At 35.2% G+C, this 13,538-nt stretch overlaps 1 protein-coding gene across 3 annotated transcripts in view; it reads left to right on the top strand.

Moving 5' to 3' along the window:
* The window catches only part of NME5 (NME/NM23 family member 5), a 29,333-nt gene extending 16,061 nt beyond the window's left edge, over positions 1-13,272 (top strand). For 2 of the 3 annotated variants that reach the window (XM_005891702.2, XM_070374883.1), the window contains exon 6: positions 13,075-13,272. In XM_005891702.2, coding sequence (XP_005891764.1) covers positions 13,075-13,149 — 75 coding nt within the window. In that variant the 3' untranslated portion in view covers positions 13,150-13,272. The remainder of the gene's footprint in view (positions 1-13,074) is intronic. The other variant, XM_070374884.1, reaches the window with a different exon arrangement.
* The last annotated feature ends 266 nt before the right edge of the window (positions 13,273-13,538 follow it).

Below are 13,538 nucleotides of genomic sequence, written 5' to 3'. Positions count from 1 at the left end.
AGGAGATCAGCCCTGGATGTTCTTTGGAAGGAATGATACTAAAGCTGAAACTCCAGTACTTTGGCCACCTCATGCGAAGAGTTGACTCTTTGGAAAAGACTCTGATGCTGGGAGGGATTGGGGGCAGGAGGAAAAGGGGACGACAGAGAATGAGATGGCTGGATGGCATCACCGACTCGATGGATGTGAGTTTGAGTGAACTCTGGGAGATGGCGATGGACAGGGAGGCCTGGCGTGCTGCGATTCATGGGGTCGCAAAGAGTTGGACAGGACTGAGCGACTGAACTGAACTGAACCTCTCCCTGAGTCTCTTTATTCACATTAGTAAGATATAGATGAAAGAGGAGAGTGAAAGAGCTCGCTTAAAACTCAACATCCAAAAAATGAAGATCATGGCATCTGGTGCCATCACTTCATGGCAAATAGATGGGAAAAAATGGGAACAGGGGATTTTTATTTTATTGGGCTCCAAAATCACTGTAGATCTTAAGTGCAATCTTGCAATTAAAAGATGCTCCTTGGAAGAAGAGCTATGACAGATCCTTTTGTTTTTCAGTCACTCAGTTATGTCTGTTTGCAGTCCAATGAACTGCAGCATGCCAGGCTTCCGTGTCCTTCACTATCTCCCAGAGCTTGCTCAAACTCATGTCAGTGATGCCATCCAACCATCTCATCCTCTCTCGTCCCCTTCTCCTCCTGCCTTCAATCTTCCCCAGCATCAGGGTCTTTTCCTTTGAATCAGCTCTTCACATCAGGTGGCCAAAGTATTGGAGCTTCAGCTTCAGCATCAGTCCTTCAAATGAATATTCAGGACTGATTTCCTTTAGGAATGACTGGTTGGATCTCCTAGTAAGGAGTATCCAAGGGAAAAACAGTATCCAAGACAGTATCCAAGGGAAAAACCATAGCTTTGACTATATGGACTTTTGTTGGCAAAGTGATGTCTCTGCTTTTTAATATGCTGTCTAGGTTTGTCATTGCTTTTCTTCTAAGGAGCAAGCGGCCTTTAATTTCATGACTGCAGTCACCATCTGCAGTGATTTTGGAGCCCCCCAAAATAAAGCCTGTCACTGTTTCCATTGATTCCCCATCTATTTGCCATGAAGTGACAGGACCAGATGCCATGATCTTCATTTTTTTGAATGTTGAGTTTTAAGCCAGCTTTTTCATTCACCTCTTTCACCTTTATCAAGAGGCTCTTTAATTCTTCTTTGCTTTCTGTGATAAGGGTGGGTATCATCTGCATATCTGAGGTTATTGATATTTCTGGAACAGGTCAGTTTTCATCCAAATCCCAAAGAAGGGCCAAAGAATGTTCAAACTACCACAAAATTGCACTCATTTCACATGCTAGTAGAGTAATGCTCAAAATCCTTCAAGCTAGGCTTCAACAGTATGTGAACTGAGAACTTCCAGATGTACAAGCTAGATTTAGAAAAGGCAGAGGAACCAGAGATCAGAGTGCCAAAATCATAGAAAAAGCTAGAGAATTCCAGAAAAACATCTGCTTCATTCACTATGCTAAAGCCTTTGACTGTGTAGACTGTGGAAAATTCTTAAAGAGATGGGAATACTAGACCACCTTACCTGCCTCCTGCGAAACCTGTATGCAGGTCAAGAAGCAACAGTTAGAACCAGACATGGAACAACGGACTGGTTCCAAATTGGGAAAGGAGAATGTCAAGGCTGTATATTGTCACCATGCTTATTTAACTTATATGCAGAGTGCATAATGCAAAATGCTGGGCTGAATGAAGCACAAGCTGGAATCAAGATTCCTGGGAGAAATATCATTAACCTCAGATATGACAAACCTAGACAGCATATTAAAAAGCATAGATATCACTTTGCCAACAAAGGTCTGTATAGTCAAAGCTATGGTTTTTCCAGTGGTTGTGAATGGATGTGAGAGCTGGACAGTAAAAAAGGCTGAGTACCGAAGAATTGATGCTTCTGAATTGTAATGCTGGAGAAGACTCTTGAGAGTCCCTTGGACAGCAAATAAATCAAACCAGTCAATCCTAAAGGAAATCAACCCTGAATATTCATTGGAAGGACTGATGCTGAAGCTGAAGCTCCAAAACTTTGGCCACCTGATGGGAAGAGCTGACTCATTGGAAAAGACCCTGATGCTGGGAAAGACTAAAGCAGGAGGAGAAGGAGGTGACAGAGGATGAGATGGTTGGATGGCATCACTGACTCAATGGACATGAGTTTGAGCAAACTCCAGGAGATGGTGAAGGACAGGGAAAGCTGGTGTGCTGCAGTCCATGGCGTCGCAAAGAATCAGACATGATTTGGCACCTGAACAACAAGAACAGGATATAAATATATTAGTACCTACCTAGCTAGCATGGATATTATTAGGATTAAATGTATTAGTGCATGTAAAATTCTTCACATGCCATGTATGTAGGTGCTCAAATGTTAGCTGCTGCTATTACTGGTTTTGTTTTTGGACTTTTTTAAAAAAGTCTGTATTTCTATAGAAACTAATTCAGTTCTCTTTTTTTTCTTTGCTCAGGTTTTGTTTTTTTATATCACTATATGTAAACATATCCCATAAATATTGCTGTATTTAAGTGTATGTTTTTATTTGTTGTTTTTTTTTTGTTGTTTTTTTAATTTTTAAGTGTATGTTTTATAGAGTTTATTTTAATAGTTACATATTTCTTTTGTTATCTTTACCATTCTTCTGCTGTTTGTTTGCTGTTGTAAATATTGTAACAGTAAACATCTCTCGAGTATAAAGCTTTTCACACATTGAGATTATTTCATTATTTGATCTCTTTGGAAAGAGATCAAAAAGTTAAATTATAATTTGAAACATGAAATTAAAAAAATTTTTTTGACCCTTAAAGAACTTACATTTTTTAAACTGTTTAATTTTTTAATAAGCAATGTCTGAATATGGTATAAAGTTTAAAAGTTCCAAAAGGATATATAGTGAAATATATACTCTCCTTTACATTCCTCTTCCTCAGCCACCCAGTTGTTCCTTGAGTTGATCATTGTTACCAGCCTTTAGTATATCCTTTCAGTGAAAATCTATATATGTATATAAACATATCATTTTAGATGTACTAAAAAACACAGATACAAATGCTAGTTACTAAAAATAGTTTTTGATAACTTTTTACCTTATTTACTTTATATTGTAAATTATTAAATAGCATTATAAACGAAATTGCCCCATTTTGAAAGAACAGTTTATGGCAATCTGTATTATGGATTTGTACAATTTTTTTTTGGGGGGGGGGCAGGGCATGTGACTTGTGGTATCTTCATTCTCCAACCAGGAATCGAACCCTTGCCCCCTGCAGTAGAAAGGCAGGGTGCTAACCCCTGGACTACCAGGGGATTCTCTACAATTTATTAATTAGTCACATATAGATGGTTGTTTAGTTTGCTTCCACTCCTTGCTCGTTATAAACTGCTCCAGTGAATATCTTTATTCATCAGCATACCATATATCTATAGAATAAATTTCTACAAATGAAATACTGAGTAAAAAAGAATGTTATTTTGATGTTTTTGATATGTGTATTTTTACTTTGGATAAATATTGGCAAATTGCCTTTTGTAGTGAAAGTATGGGAACTTCCTAGGTAGCATTAGAGGTTAAGAACCCGTGTGCTGATGCAGGAGACATAAATGATGTGGGATTGATCCCTGGGTGGGGCATATCCCCTGGAGGAGGGCATGGCAACCCACTCTAGTATTCTTGGTCTGGAGAATCCCATGGATATAGGTGCCTTGTAGGCTACGGTCCATAGGGTCACACAGAGTTGGACACATCTTTAGCAGCTTAGCACAGCACAGCACAATCAAAGTGTGAAAGTGTTAGTGGCTCAGTTGTGTCCGACTCTTTGCGATCCCATGGGCTGTAGCCTGTCAATCTCCTTTGTCCATGGAATTCTCTAGGCAAGAATACTGGAGTAGGTAGCCATTCCCTTCTCCAGGGGATCTTCCCAACCCGGGGATCAAACGCAGGTCTCCTGCATTGTAAGTGGATTCTTTACAGCCTAAGCCACCATAGTTGTACCATTTTATACTCCGATGAAAATTGAATGAGAGTGCCTGATGTTTTTTCAAGCTTGGTGGGTTTTTTTTTTAACCAATGTAATAGGTGAAAAATGTATCTCATAACTTAATTTATATTTCTTTTGTTATGAGTGAGTTTGAGTATCTTTTATATACGCTGCTTAGAGCCATTTGCATTTCCTTTTCTATGAAATTCCTCATACCCTTAATCCATTTGCCAGGGCTCAGTTATCTAGTATTTTCTTTATTGTATTGGTACTCTATATGTTTAAAAAAATCAACCTTTTGTTGATTAGTAGATTTTAATAGATTTCTGTAGTTTATCACTGTCTTTTTTGACTATTTTCATGATATATTTTAATTTTTATGTAGCTGTATTTATTGAGCTCTTTTATGGCTTGGGTTTCTGTCATATTTGAAGGTTTTCTGTTTCAAGATCATAAATAACATTCTCTCATGCTGCCTTGTAGTACATTTTTCATGAAGAATTTTTTTTATGTGGACCATTTTTTAAAGTCTTTATTGAATTTGTTATAATGTTGCTTCTTTAAGGGAAAGCTTTCTTAAAAATAATTTTATTTATTTATTTATTTTTGGCTGTACTTGTTCTTCATTGATGCACAAGGGCTTTCTTTAGTTGTGGTGGCCAGGGGCTACTCTCTAGTTGCAGTGCATAGGCTTCTCATTGCAGTGGCTTCTCTTGTTGCAGAGCACAGGCTTTAGGGCGCATGACCTTACGTAGTTGTGGTTCCCGGGCTCTAGAGCACAGGTTCAATAGTTGTGACACACTTCTTCCTGGACCAGGGATCAAACCCGTGTCTCCTGCATTGGCAGGAGCATATTCTTTACTATTGAGCCACCAGGGAAGCCCACTTCTGTTCTTTATGTTTGTTTTCTTTTTGTCCACGTGTCATATGGGATCTTAGCTCCCTGACCAGGGATTGAACTCACATCCCTTGCACTGAAAGGCAAAGTCTTAACCAGGGGACTGCCAGGAAAGTCCCCTTCTAATACACTGTAATATTATATTTCCTCCCACCCCCCATGGATATGTCTTTGATCGTCTGGAATTTTTTTGTTGTTGTTGTTACAGGAAGTAAGGTAGATGCCACATTTTATTTAATTTTCCATTTGGTTACTCAGTTGACCCAAACCATTTATTGATGGTTTGTTTTTATTGTAGATTTAAGATAGTTGTTGTTTTTATTGTAGATTTTTTTTCTTGTAGATTTAAGAATCTGCTGTTAATATATACTAAGTTCTTGTATGCATTTTGTGGGTTTATTTCTATTTTGGTGAGTTGGTTTATTTCATTTATATATGTCTGTTCATTTGTAAGTACCATACTGCTTTAAGTATTATAGGTTTGTAATATATTTCAAAATCAGATAGTTCTAAATCTTTCTATTACTCTTCTTTTTCAGAATTTTATTGATTTTTTTGCATTATTATTTCTAATACAAATATTTTCAGTCACAATACATACTGTCATATTGCTTCCTTAAAGGGCAATCCCAAGGTACACTGTGATTACCAATGTATAATTTTCGTTTCACTTCATCCATATAAGTCTTAGATGTAAGTTAAAAACACTGGGGTGGGGATTGGACTCACTTAATAAGAGACAAAATAAATGAAAGATGAGAATTCAATTGCTTTAACTTTATATATATATATATATATATGTATACTGGTAAAGTTAAACATTTTCTCCTATGTTTAATTGTATTTCCTCCTTTGTGAATTATCTATTTTTCTTTAGATCCACTTATCTGTTGGAGTTTTGTAAGAATTCCTTTTTCCATTACTGAATTATAACTAATCTACAATACTGTGTTAGTTCCAGGTGCATGACATAGTAATTTGATACTTCTTTATATTGCAAAATGTTCAATATGATAAATCTAGTTGTCATCTGTCACCATAAAATGTATTGTATTGTTATTATTATTTACTATATTCCCCATTCTCCTGTACATTTAATTCCTGTGACTTGTTTATTTTGTACCTGGAAGTTTGTACCTCTTAATATCCCTTACCGCTTTTACTCATTACTTACCTGCCTTCCCTCTGGCAACTGCCTATTTGTTTTCTGTATCTGTGACTCTGTTTCTGTTTTGTTTATTCATTTGTTTTAGTATTTATATTCCACTTATAAGTGAAATTATATAGTATTTATCTTTCTCTGACTTATTTCACACAGCACAATACCTTCTAGATTTATCCATGTTGTTGCAAATGGAGAATTTTCTTTTCTATTGAGTAATATTCCAGTATGTATGTGTATGTGTATGTATATGTCACATCTTTTTAACCTGTTCATCTGTTGACTTAGGTTGCTTCCATATCTTGGCTATTGTAAAAATGCTCAGTGAACATAAGGGTGCATATATCTTTTCAAATTAGTGTATTTGTTTTCTTCAGAAAAAGACCAGGAAGCAGACTTGCTGGATCATATGGTAGTTCTGATTTTAATTGTTTTTTTTTTTTTTTTTTCAGTTCTACCAGGTTATTGCTACAACCCATCACCCTCCACCCTCATGCACACGTGCTCAGTCATGTAACCCCATGGACTGCAGCCTGCCAAGCTCCTCTGTCCATGGACTTTTCCAGGCAAGAATACTGGAGTGGGTTACCATTTCCTTCTCCTGATTTTAATTTTTTGAGGAGCCTATTACTTTCTTTGCTGGCCATATCAACTTAAATTACAACCAGCAGTGCATGAGGTTACCTTTTTTCACATCCTTGCCAACATTTGTTATTTGTGTTTTTTAAAAAATTAATTATTTTTTTTGGTCTTCATTGCTGTTCGTGGGCTTTCTCTAGTTGCAGTGAATGAGGGCTACTCTTCATTGCACTACGCAGGCTTCTCGTGGCAGTGACTTCTTTTGCTTTAGAGCATGGACTCTAGGGAGCTCAGTAGCTCAGGGCCTCAATAGTTGCAGCATGTGGGCCCTAGAGAATGGGTTCAGTAGTTGTGACTCATGGGTTCAGTTGCTCCAGGACATGTGTAATCTTCCTGGACCAGGAATTGAATGGGTGTCCCCTACATTGGCAGGTGAATTCTTTTTTTCCTCCATTTTTTTTGTTTGTTTTGTTTCTTTCTTTTTTTTTTTTAACTGTTATTTTTTCTGTTTTGTTTTTCTCATTTTTAAAAAAATCTTTTTTATTAATTTTTTTCAAACCCTTGTGTCAAGGGCTGATTTTCGATAGATAGCAGCGAGGGAGCTGGTGCTATGTATGAAACCCTGATAGCAGGTGAATTCTTAACCACTGGACCACCAGGCAAGTCCTATTTGTGTTCTTTTTGATGATAGCCATTCTGATTGATGTGAAGTGATAACTCATTGTGGTTTTAATTTGCATTTCCCTGATGGTTAGTGATGTTGTGTCTGTTGGCCATCTGTCTTCTTTGGAAGAATATCTATTCAGGTTCTCTGCCCATTTTTAAATTCAGTTTTTGTTTTTATGATGTTGAGGTGTATGAGTTCTTTGTATATACTGAATATTAATTTCTTATCAGATATATTGTTTGCAGATATCTTCTCCCATTCAGTAGGCTGCCTTTTCATTTCATTGATAGTTTCCTTCGCTGTGCAAAAGCTTTTTGTTTTATGTGATCTCATTTGGATTTTTTTGCTTTTGCTTCCCTTGCCTGAGGAAGTTAGTTAGTTAGTTAAGTTGCTCAGTCGTGTCTGACTCTCTGCGACCCCATGGACTGTAGCCTAACAGGCTCCTCTGTCCATGGGATTTTCCAGGCAATAGTACTGGAGTGGATTGCCATTTCCTTCTCCAGGGGATCTTCCTGACCCAGGGATCGAACCCTGGTCTCCCACATTGTAGACAGATGCTTAACCGTCTGAGCCACCAGGGAAGTCTTGCCTGAGGAAAAATACATCCAAAAATATATTGCTAATAATACAATATTGTGAGTTAACTATATTTCAAGGACTATTTTTAAAAATATATTACTAAGACTGATTTCAAAATTGCATACTGCATGTGTTTTCTTCTAGGAATTTTATGGTTTCCTCTCTGCAGTTAAGTCTTTATCCATCTTTCACTTGTTTTTGTATATAGTGTGAGAGAGTAGTTCAGTTTAATTCTTTTGCATGTAGCTATTTAATTTTCCTAAAACCATTTATTGAAGAGATTGTCTTTTCCCCACTGTATTTCCTGTCTTCTTTGGCATAAGTTAATTGACCATATAAATGTGGTTTCATTTCTGGTTCTCTATTTTCTGTTGATCTATGTGTCCGTTTTTATGCCAGTAGCATACTGCTTTGGTTACTATAGCTCTGTAGTATAGTTTAAAATCAGGGTGTGTGATACCCCTAGCTTTGTTCTTGTTTCTCAAGATCATTTTGGCTATTGAATATCTTTTGTGTTTCCGTACAAGTTTTGGAATTATTTGTTCTAGTTCTGTGGAAAATGCTATGGTTATTTTGATAGGGATTGCATTAAATCTTGTGGTTAGTATGGTTATTTTAACAATAGTAATTCTTCTAATTCATGAATGTAACATATTTTTCCATTTGTTTGTTTTTCAGTTTCATCAGTGTAGTAACAGTTTTCTTAGTACAGGTCTTTTACCTCCTTAGTTAGATTTATTCTTAGGTATTTTTTTAATGCAATTGTAAATGTGATTGATTTCTTAATTTCTCTTTTTGTTGATAGTGTATAGAAACAACACATTTCTGTATTAAATTTGTTCTGTGCAACTTCACTGAGTTTATTAGTTCTAACAGTTTTTTGGTGCTGTCTTTAAGGTTTTCTCTGTATATCATGTCATCTTCAAATTGTGACAGTTTTACTTCTTCCTTTCCTGTTCCGATTTCTTTTATTTTTTTAATTAATTAATTTTTTCTGATTGCTGTGGCTAGGACTTTTAACACTATGCTGAATAAAAGTGGAAAAAGTGGACATGATGTTACTGTGGGCTAGTCATATATGATCTTTATTATGTTGAGGTATCGTCCCTTTATACTCACTTTGCTGAGAATTTTTATTGTAAATGGATGTTGCATTTTGTCAAAAGCTTTTTCTTCATCTGTTAAGATGACTGTGTGATTTTTATACTTCAGAATGTGATGTATTATATTGATTTGCAGAAATTGAACCATCCTTACAGCCTTGGAATAAGTCCCACTTGATCATGGTGTATGATTCTTTTAATGTATAGAATTCAGTTTTCTTTGAGGATTTTTGCTGCTATGCTTATCAGTGATACTGACCTATAATTTTCTTTTCTGGTGTTGTTTTGTCTAGTTTTGGTGTCAAGGTAATCTTGGCCTCATAGAATGAGCTTGGAAGCATTTTTTTCCTCTTCAGTTTTTTGGAATAGTTTGAGAAGGATAGGTGTAAGAATTCTTTATGTATTGGTTATATCAAGCTTGTTCTATTAGCTGCAAAAATATTTCCCTTTTTGTTTAACTTCTAATTTTGACTTTACATAATATTCAGTAAGTCAAACCTTAATTTTTTTTCTTATTGTGAGTTTTACTTTATCATCTAAGTTTAGAAAGTTCTATTCCATTGAAGGTTTTGCTAAATATTCACTTTCATTTTCTTCTATTAATAGTTTTTTTCATTTTTAACTTTGCTATGTCTCTGGAATTTACTTTTATATATATCACAAAATGAAGATCTAAATTGATTTTTTTTCTGATCAGTTGTTCTTGTACATTGATTTATAAGGCCACATTTGTCACATATAAAATTCTGTTTGTGAGCATGTATTCCATTATGTTGAGCTGTATGTTCTGATAACAGTACCACAATAAACAATTGTTTTTAACATTATTTTCAATACTTCTATATATACTTAACAATTTTTTTGTTTTTTTTTGGTGGTACATATAAGATAAACTTTATCATTTTAACCATTTTCAAGTGTACAGTTCAGTGGCATTAATTATAATCACAGTTGTGTATAGCCATCATGACTACCTATTTCCAAAACTTTCATCACCCTAAACAGAAACTCTGTAACCATTAAGTGATAACTCCCCATTATCTCCTTCTGCCACCCTTTAGTAACCTCTATTCTTTCTGTCTCCATGAATTTGTCTATTCTAGATATTTTACCTAAGTTACGTATAAGAATTATATTGGTTTTTTTGTGTGTCTGACTTACGTCACTTGTCATAATGCTTTTGAAGTTCATGTAGTAGCATGTACTAGAATTTTATCCCTTTTATAGTTGAATAATATTTGATGATATATATATATTATTTATCCATTCATCTGTTGATAGATACTTAGATTGTTTCTCCCTACTGGCTATTGTACATAATGTTGCAGTGAACACTGGTGTATCTGTTTGAGTACCTGTTTTCATTTCTTTGAAGTATGTACTTAAGAGTGAATTTTCTGGGTCATATGATCATTCTGAGTTTAACTTATTGAGTAACCACTAAGTTATTTCTCACAGCAGCTGCACCCGTTTACATTCCCACTAGCAATGCATGAGTGTTCCAGTTTCTCCATGTCCTGGCCAACACTTGTTCTTTTCCTTTTTTTTTTTTAATAATTGTAACCATCTTATTAGATGTGAAATGGCCTGTCATTGTGGCTTTGGTTTGCATTTCCCTAATGACAAATGATGTTGACCCTCTTTTCAAGTGTTTACTGGCCATTTGTATATTTTCTTCAGAGAAATGTCTGTTCATATTCATATTCTTTGCTCATTTTTAATTGTTTTTGTGGTTGAGTTGCAGGAGTTCTTTATATGTTATAGATTTTAAATATTTATATGATTTGCAAATATATGTTCGCTTTCTATAGGTTGTCCTTTCACTTTAAAAAATAATAATTTTATTTATTATTTTTGGATCTTCTTTGCTGTGTGGGCTTTTTTCTAGTAGCAAGAGGGGGCTACTCTCTAGTTTCAGTACAAGGGCTTCTCATTGCGATGGCTTATCTTGTCTAGGCACCATGCCCTAGGGTGCTCGGGCTTCAGTAGTCGTGGCACGTGGACTTAGTAATTGCAGTTCCCAGGCTCTGGAGCACAGGCTCAATAGTTGTGGCACACAGGCTTAGTTGTTTCATAGCATGTGGCATCATCCCAGATCAGGGATCGAACCCATGTCTCCTGCACTGGCAGGCCGATTCTTCACTTTGAGCCACTAGGGGAAGCCCCATGTCCTTTCACTTTGTTGATAATGTCCTTTGATACATGAAAGTTGTGAATATTTGATAAACTCTAATTTACCTTTTTTTTTTTTTGCTTATGCTTATGGTGTCATATCTAAGAATCTATTGCCAAATTCAAGGTCATAAAGATTTATTCCTTTATTTTCTTCTAAGATTTTAATGAGTTTAACTCTTATATTTATGTTATTGATAAACTTTGAGTTAATTTTTTATAGTAAGTGAGATAGGGGTCAACTTCATTTTTTGCCTATGGAAATCCAGTTTCTAAGTACCATATGTTGAGGAGACTGTATCTTCTCCATTGAATGGGCTTGGAACCATTGTCAAAAATCTGTTGATTATATATATGGGTTTATTTCTGACTCTCAATTCTATTCCATTGATCTGTATGTATATCTATATACCTCATTGTCTTGATCACTGTACCTTTATAGAAGATTTTAAAATTGGGAAGAACAAAATTGGAAAATTCTTCAATTGGATTTCTTTCATGACTTTTTTAGCTATTTGGAGCTCCTTGAAATTCTATATGAATTTAAGGATTGATTTTTCCATTTCTGCAAAAACAGCAGTTGGAAATTTGATGCGAATTGTGTTGAATCTGTAGATCACTATGAGTAGCATTGACATCTTAGCATCTTAACATTATTAAATCTTTCTATCCATGAACATGAGAGGTCTTATCATTTATTTAGATCTTTTCAGTTTCTTTCAGCAATGTTTTATGATTTTCAGGACACAGGTTGGTTAATTTATCCTAGATATTTTTTCAAGGCTATTATAAATGAAAGTGATTTCTTAATTTCCTTTTTGAATCATTCATTGTTGATATGTAGAAACACAACTGATTTTGTGTATTGATCTTGTAACCTGCAACTTTGCCATATTCATTTATTGGCTCTAGTAGCTTTCTTAGATTCTTTGGAATTTTTTATACAGGCATACCATGGAGATGTTGCCAGTTAGGTTCCAGACCATGACAGTTAAGCAAGTATTGCAGTAAAGCAAGTCATACAAGTTTTTTGGTTTCCCCATGCATATATAAAAGGGTTACACTATTCTGTAGTCTATTAAGTGTGCAATAATATTATATCTTAAAAAAGACAATGTGTATAACTTAATCTAAAAAAATGTTAACCATCATCCTAGCCTTCAGTGAGTCATGATTATTTTGCAGTAAGATCACTGATCATAGACCACTACATGTGTGTTAAGTCACTTCCGTTGTGTCTGACTCTTTGTGACTCTATGGACTGTAGCCCACCAGGCTCCTTTGTCCTCTTGCCCATGGGATTCTCCAGGCAAGAATACTAGAGTGGGTTGCCATTTCCTCCTCTGGGGGATCTTCCTGACCCAGGGATGGAACCCACGTCTCTTATGTCTCCTGCATTGGCCGGTGTGTTCTTTACCACCACTCTACTTGGGAAGCCCTAGACCATTATAACAAATCTAACAATAATGAAAATGTTTGAAATATTATGAGAATTAGCAGACACAGAAAGACATGGAGACATAAAGTGAGCAGTTGCTCTTGGAAAAATGGTGCTGCTAATCTTGCTCAATGCAGAGGGCTCAAAAACCTTCAATTTGTAAAGAAAAAAGCTGTATCTGCAAAGTACAATAAACTGGTGGAGGAATATTATACCTGTATATACAAGGGTCATGTTATCTGTGAACATAGTTTTACCTTCCTTTCCAATTTGGATCTATGCTTGACAGTATTGCCTAATGTAATACTTATTGTTTCAATTTTTAGTGGTCATTTTCTTATTATTCCTAAAGTGATTTTGGAAACTGTTTTAAATTGATAGAGTATATATTGAAGAAAGTATGTGAACATTAATTAACATAAAGATTTTTTTTTCTTTTCCATAGATTTGGCTAGCTGATTGGCTGCTGAAAAATAATCCCAACAAACCTAAACTGTGTCATCATCCAGTTGCAGAATAATCTTATTAAAATAAAACCCTCAAAGAACAAATCATGAGCTGTCTTACTATAAAAGTCATGCTTCTACTTAAAAAAGTAACTCCTAAGGGTTTATGTAACTACATGTGAAATTATTTCTTAAAAATAAATTTTAAAAAAAATCTATTTTGTGCAGCAGGTAACATTATCTCAGATAAAACATTAGTTTGGGGTATTATCTTTTTCTAATATGAAAATGGTATTAATAGGAGAAGCACTTAGAATGTCAATAAAACAATTGCAACTTTTTATTTTTGCAGTTACAAAGTGGTGTTCAGTTAAGAGAACAATAATTCATATAGGATGCATCAGAGACAATTGAAGATGGTAAAACTACCATCCCTATGTAAAATTGATATTTTTTGTGCACC

This window comes from Bos mutus, chromosome 7 (assembly GCF_027580195.1).
Source record: "Bos mutus isolate GX-2022 chromosome 7, NWIPB_WYAK_1.1, whole genome shotgun sequence".
Taxonomy (NCBI): Eukaryota; Metazoa; Chordata; class Mammalia; order Artiodactyla; family Bovidae; genus Bos; species Bos mutus.
The sequence above is the reverse complement of the archived record's forward strand: the minus strand, read 5'-3'. Positions and strand labels throughout refer to the sequence as shown.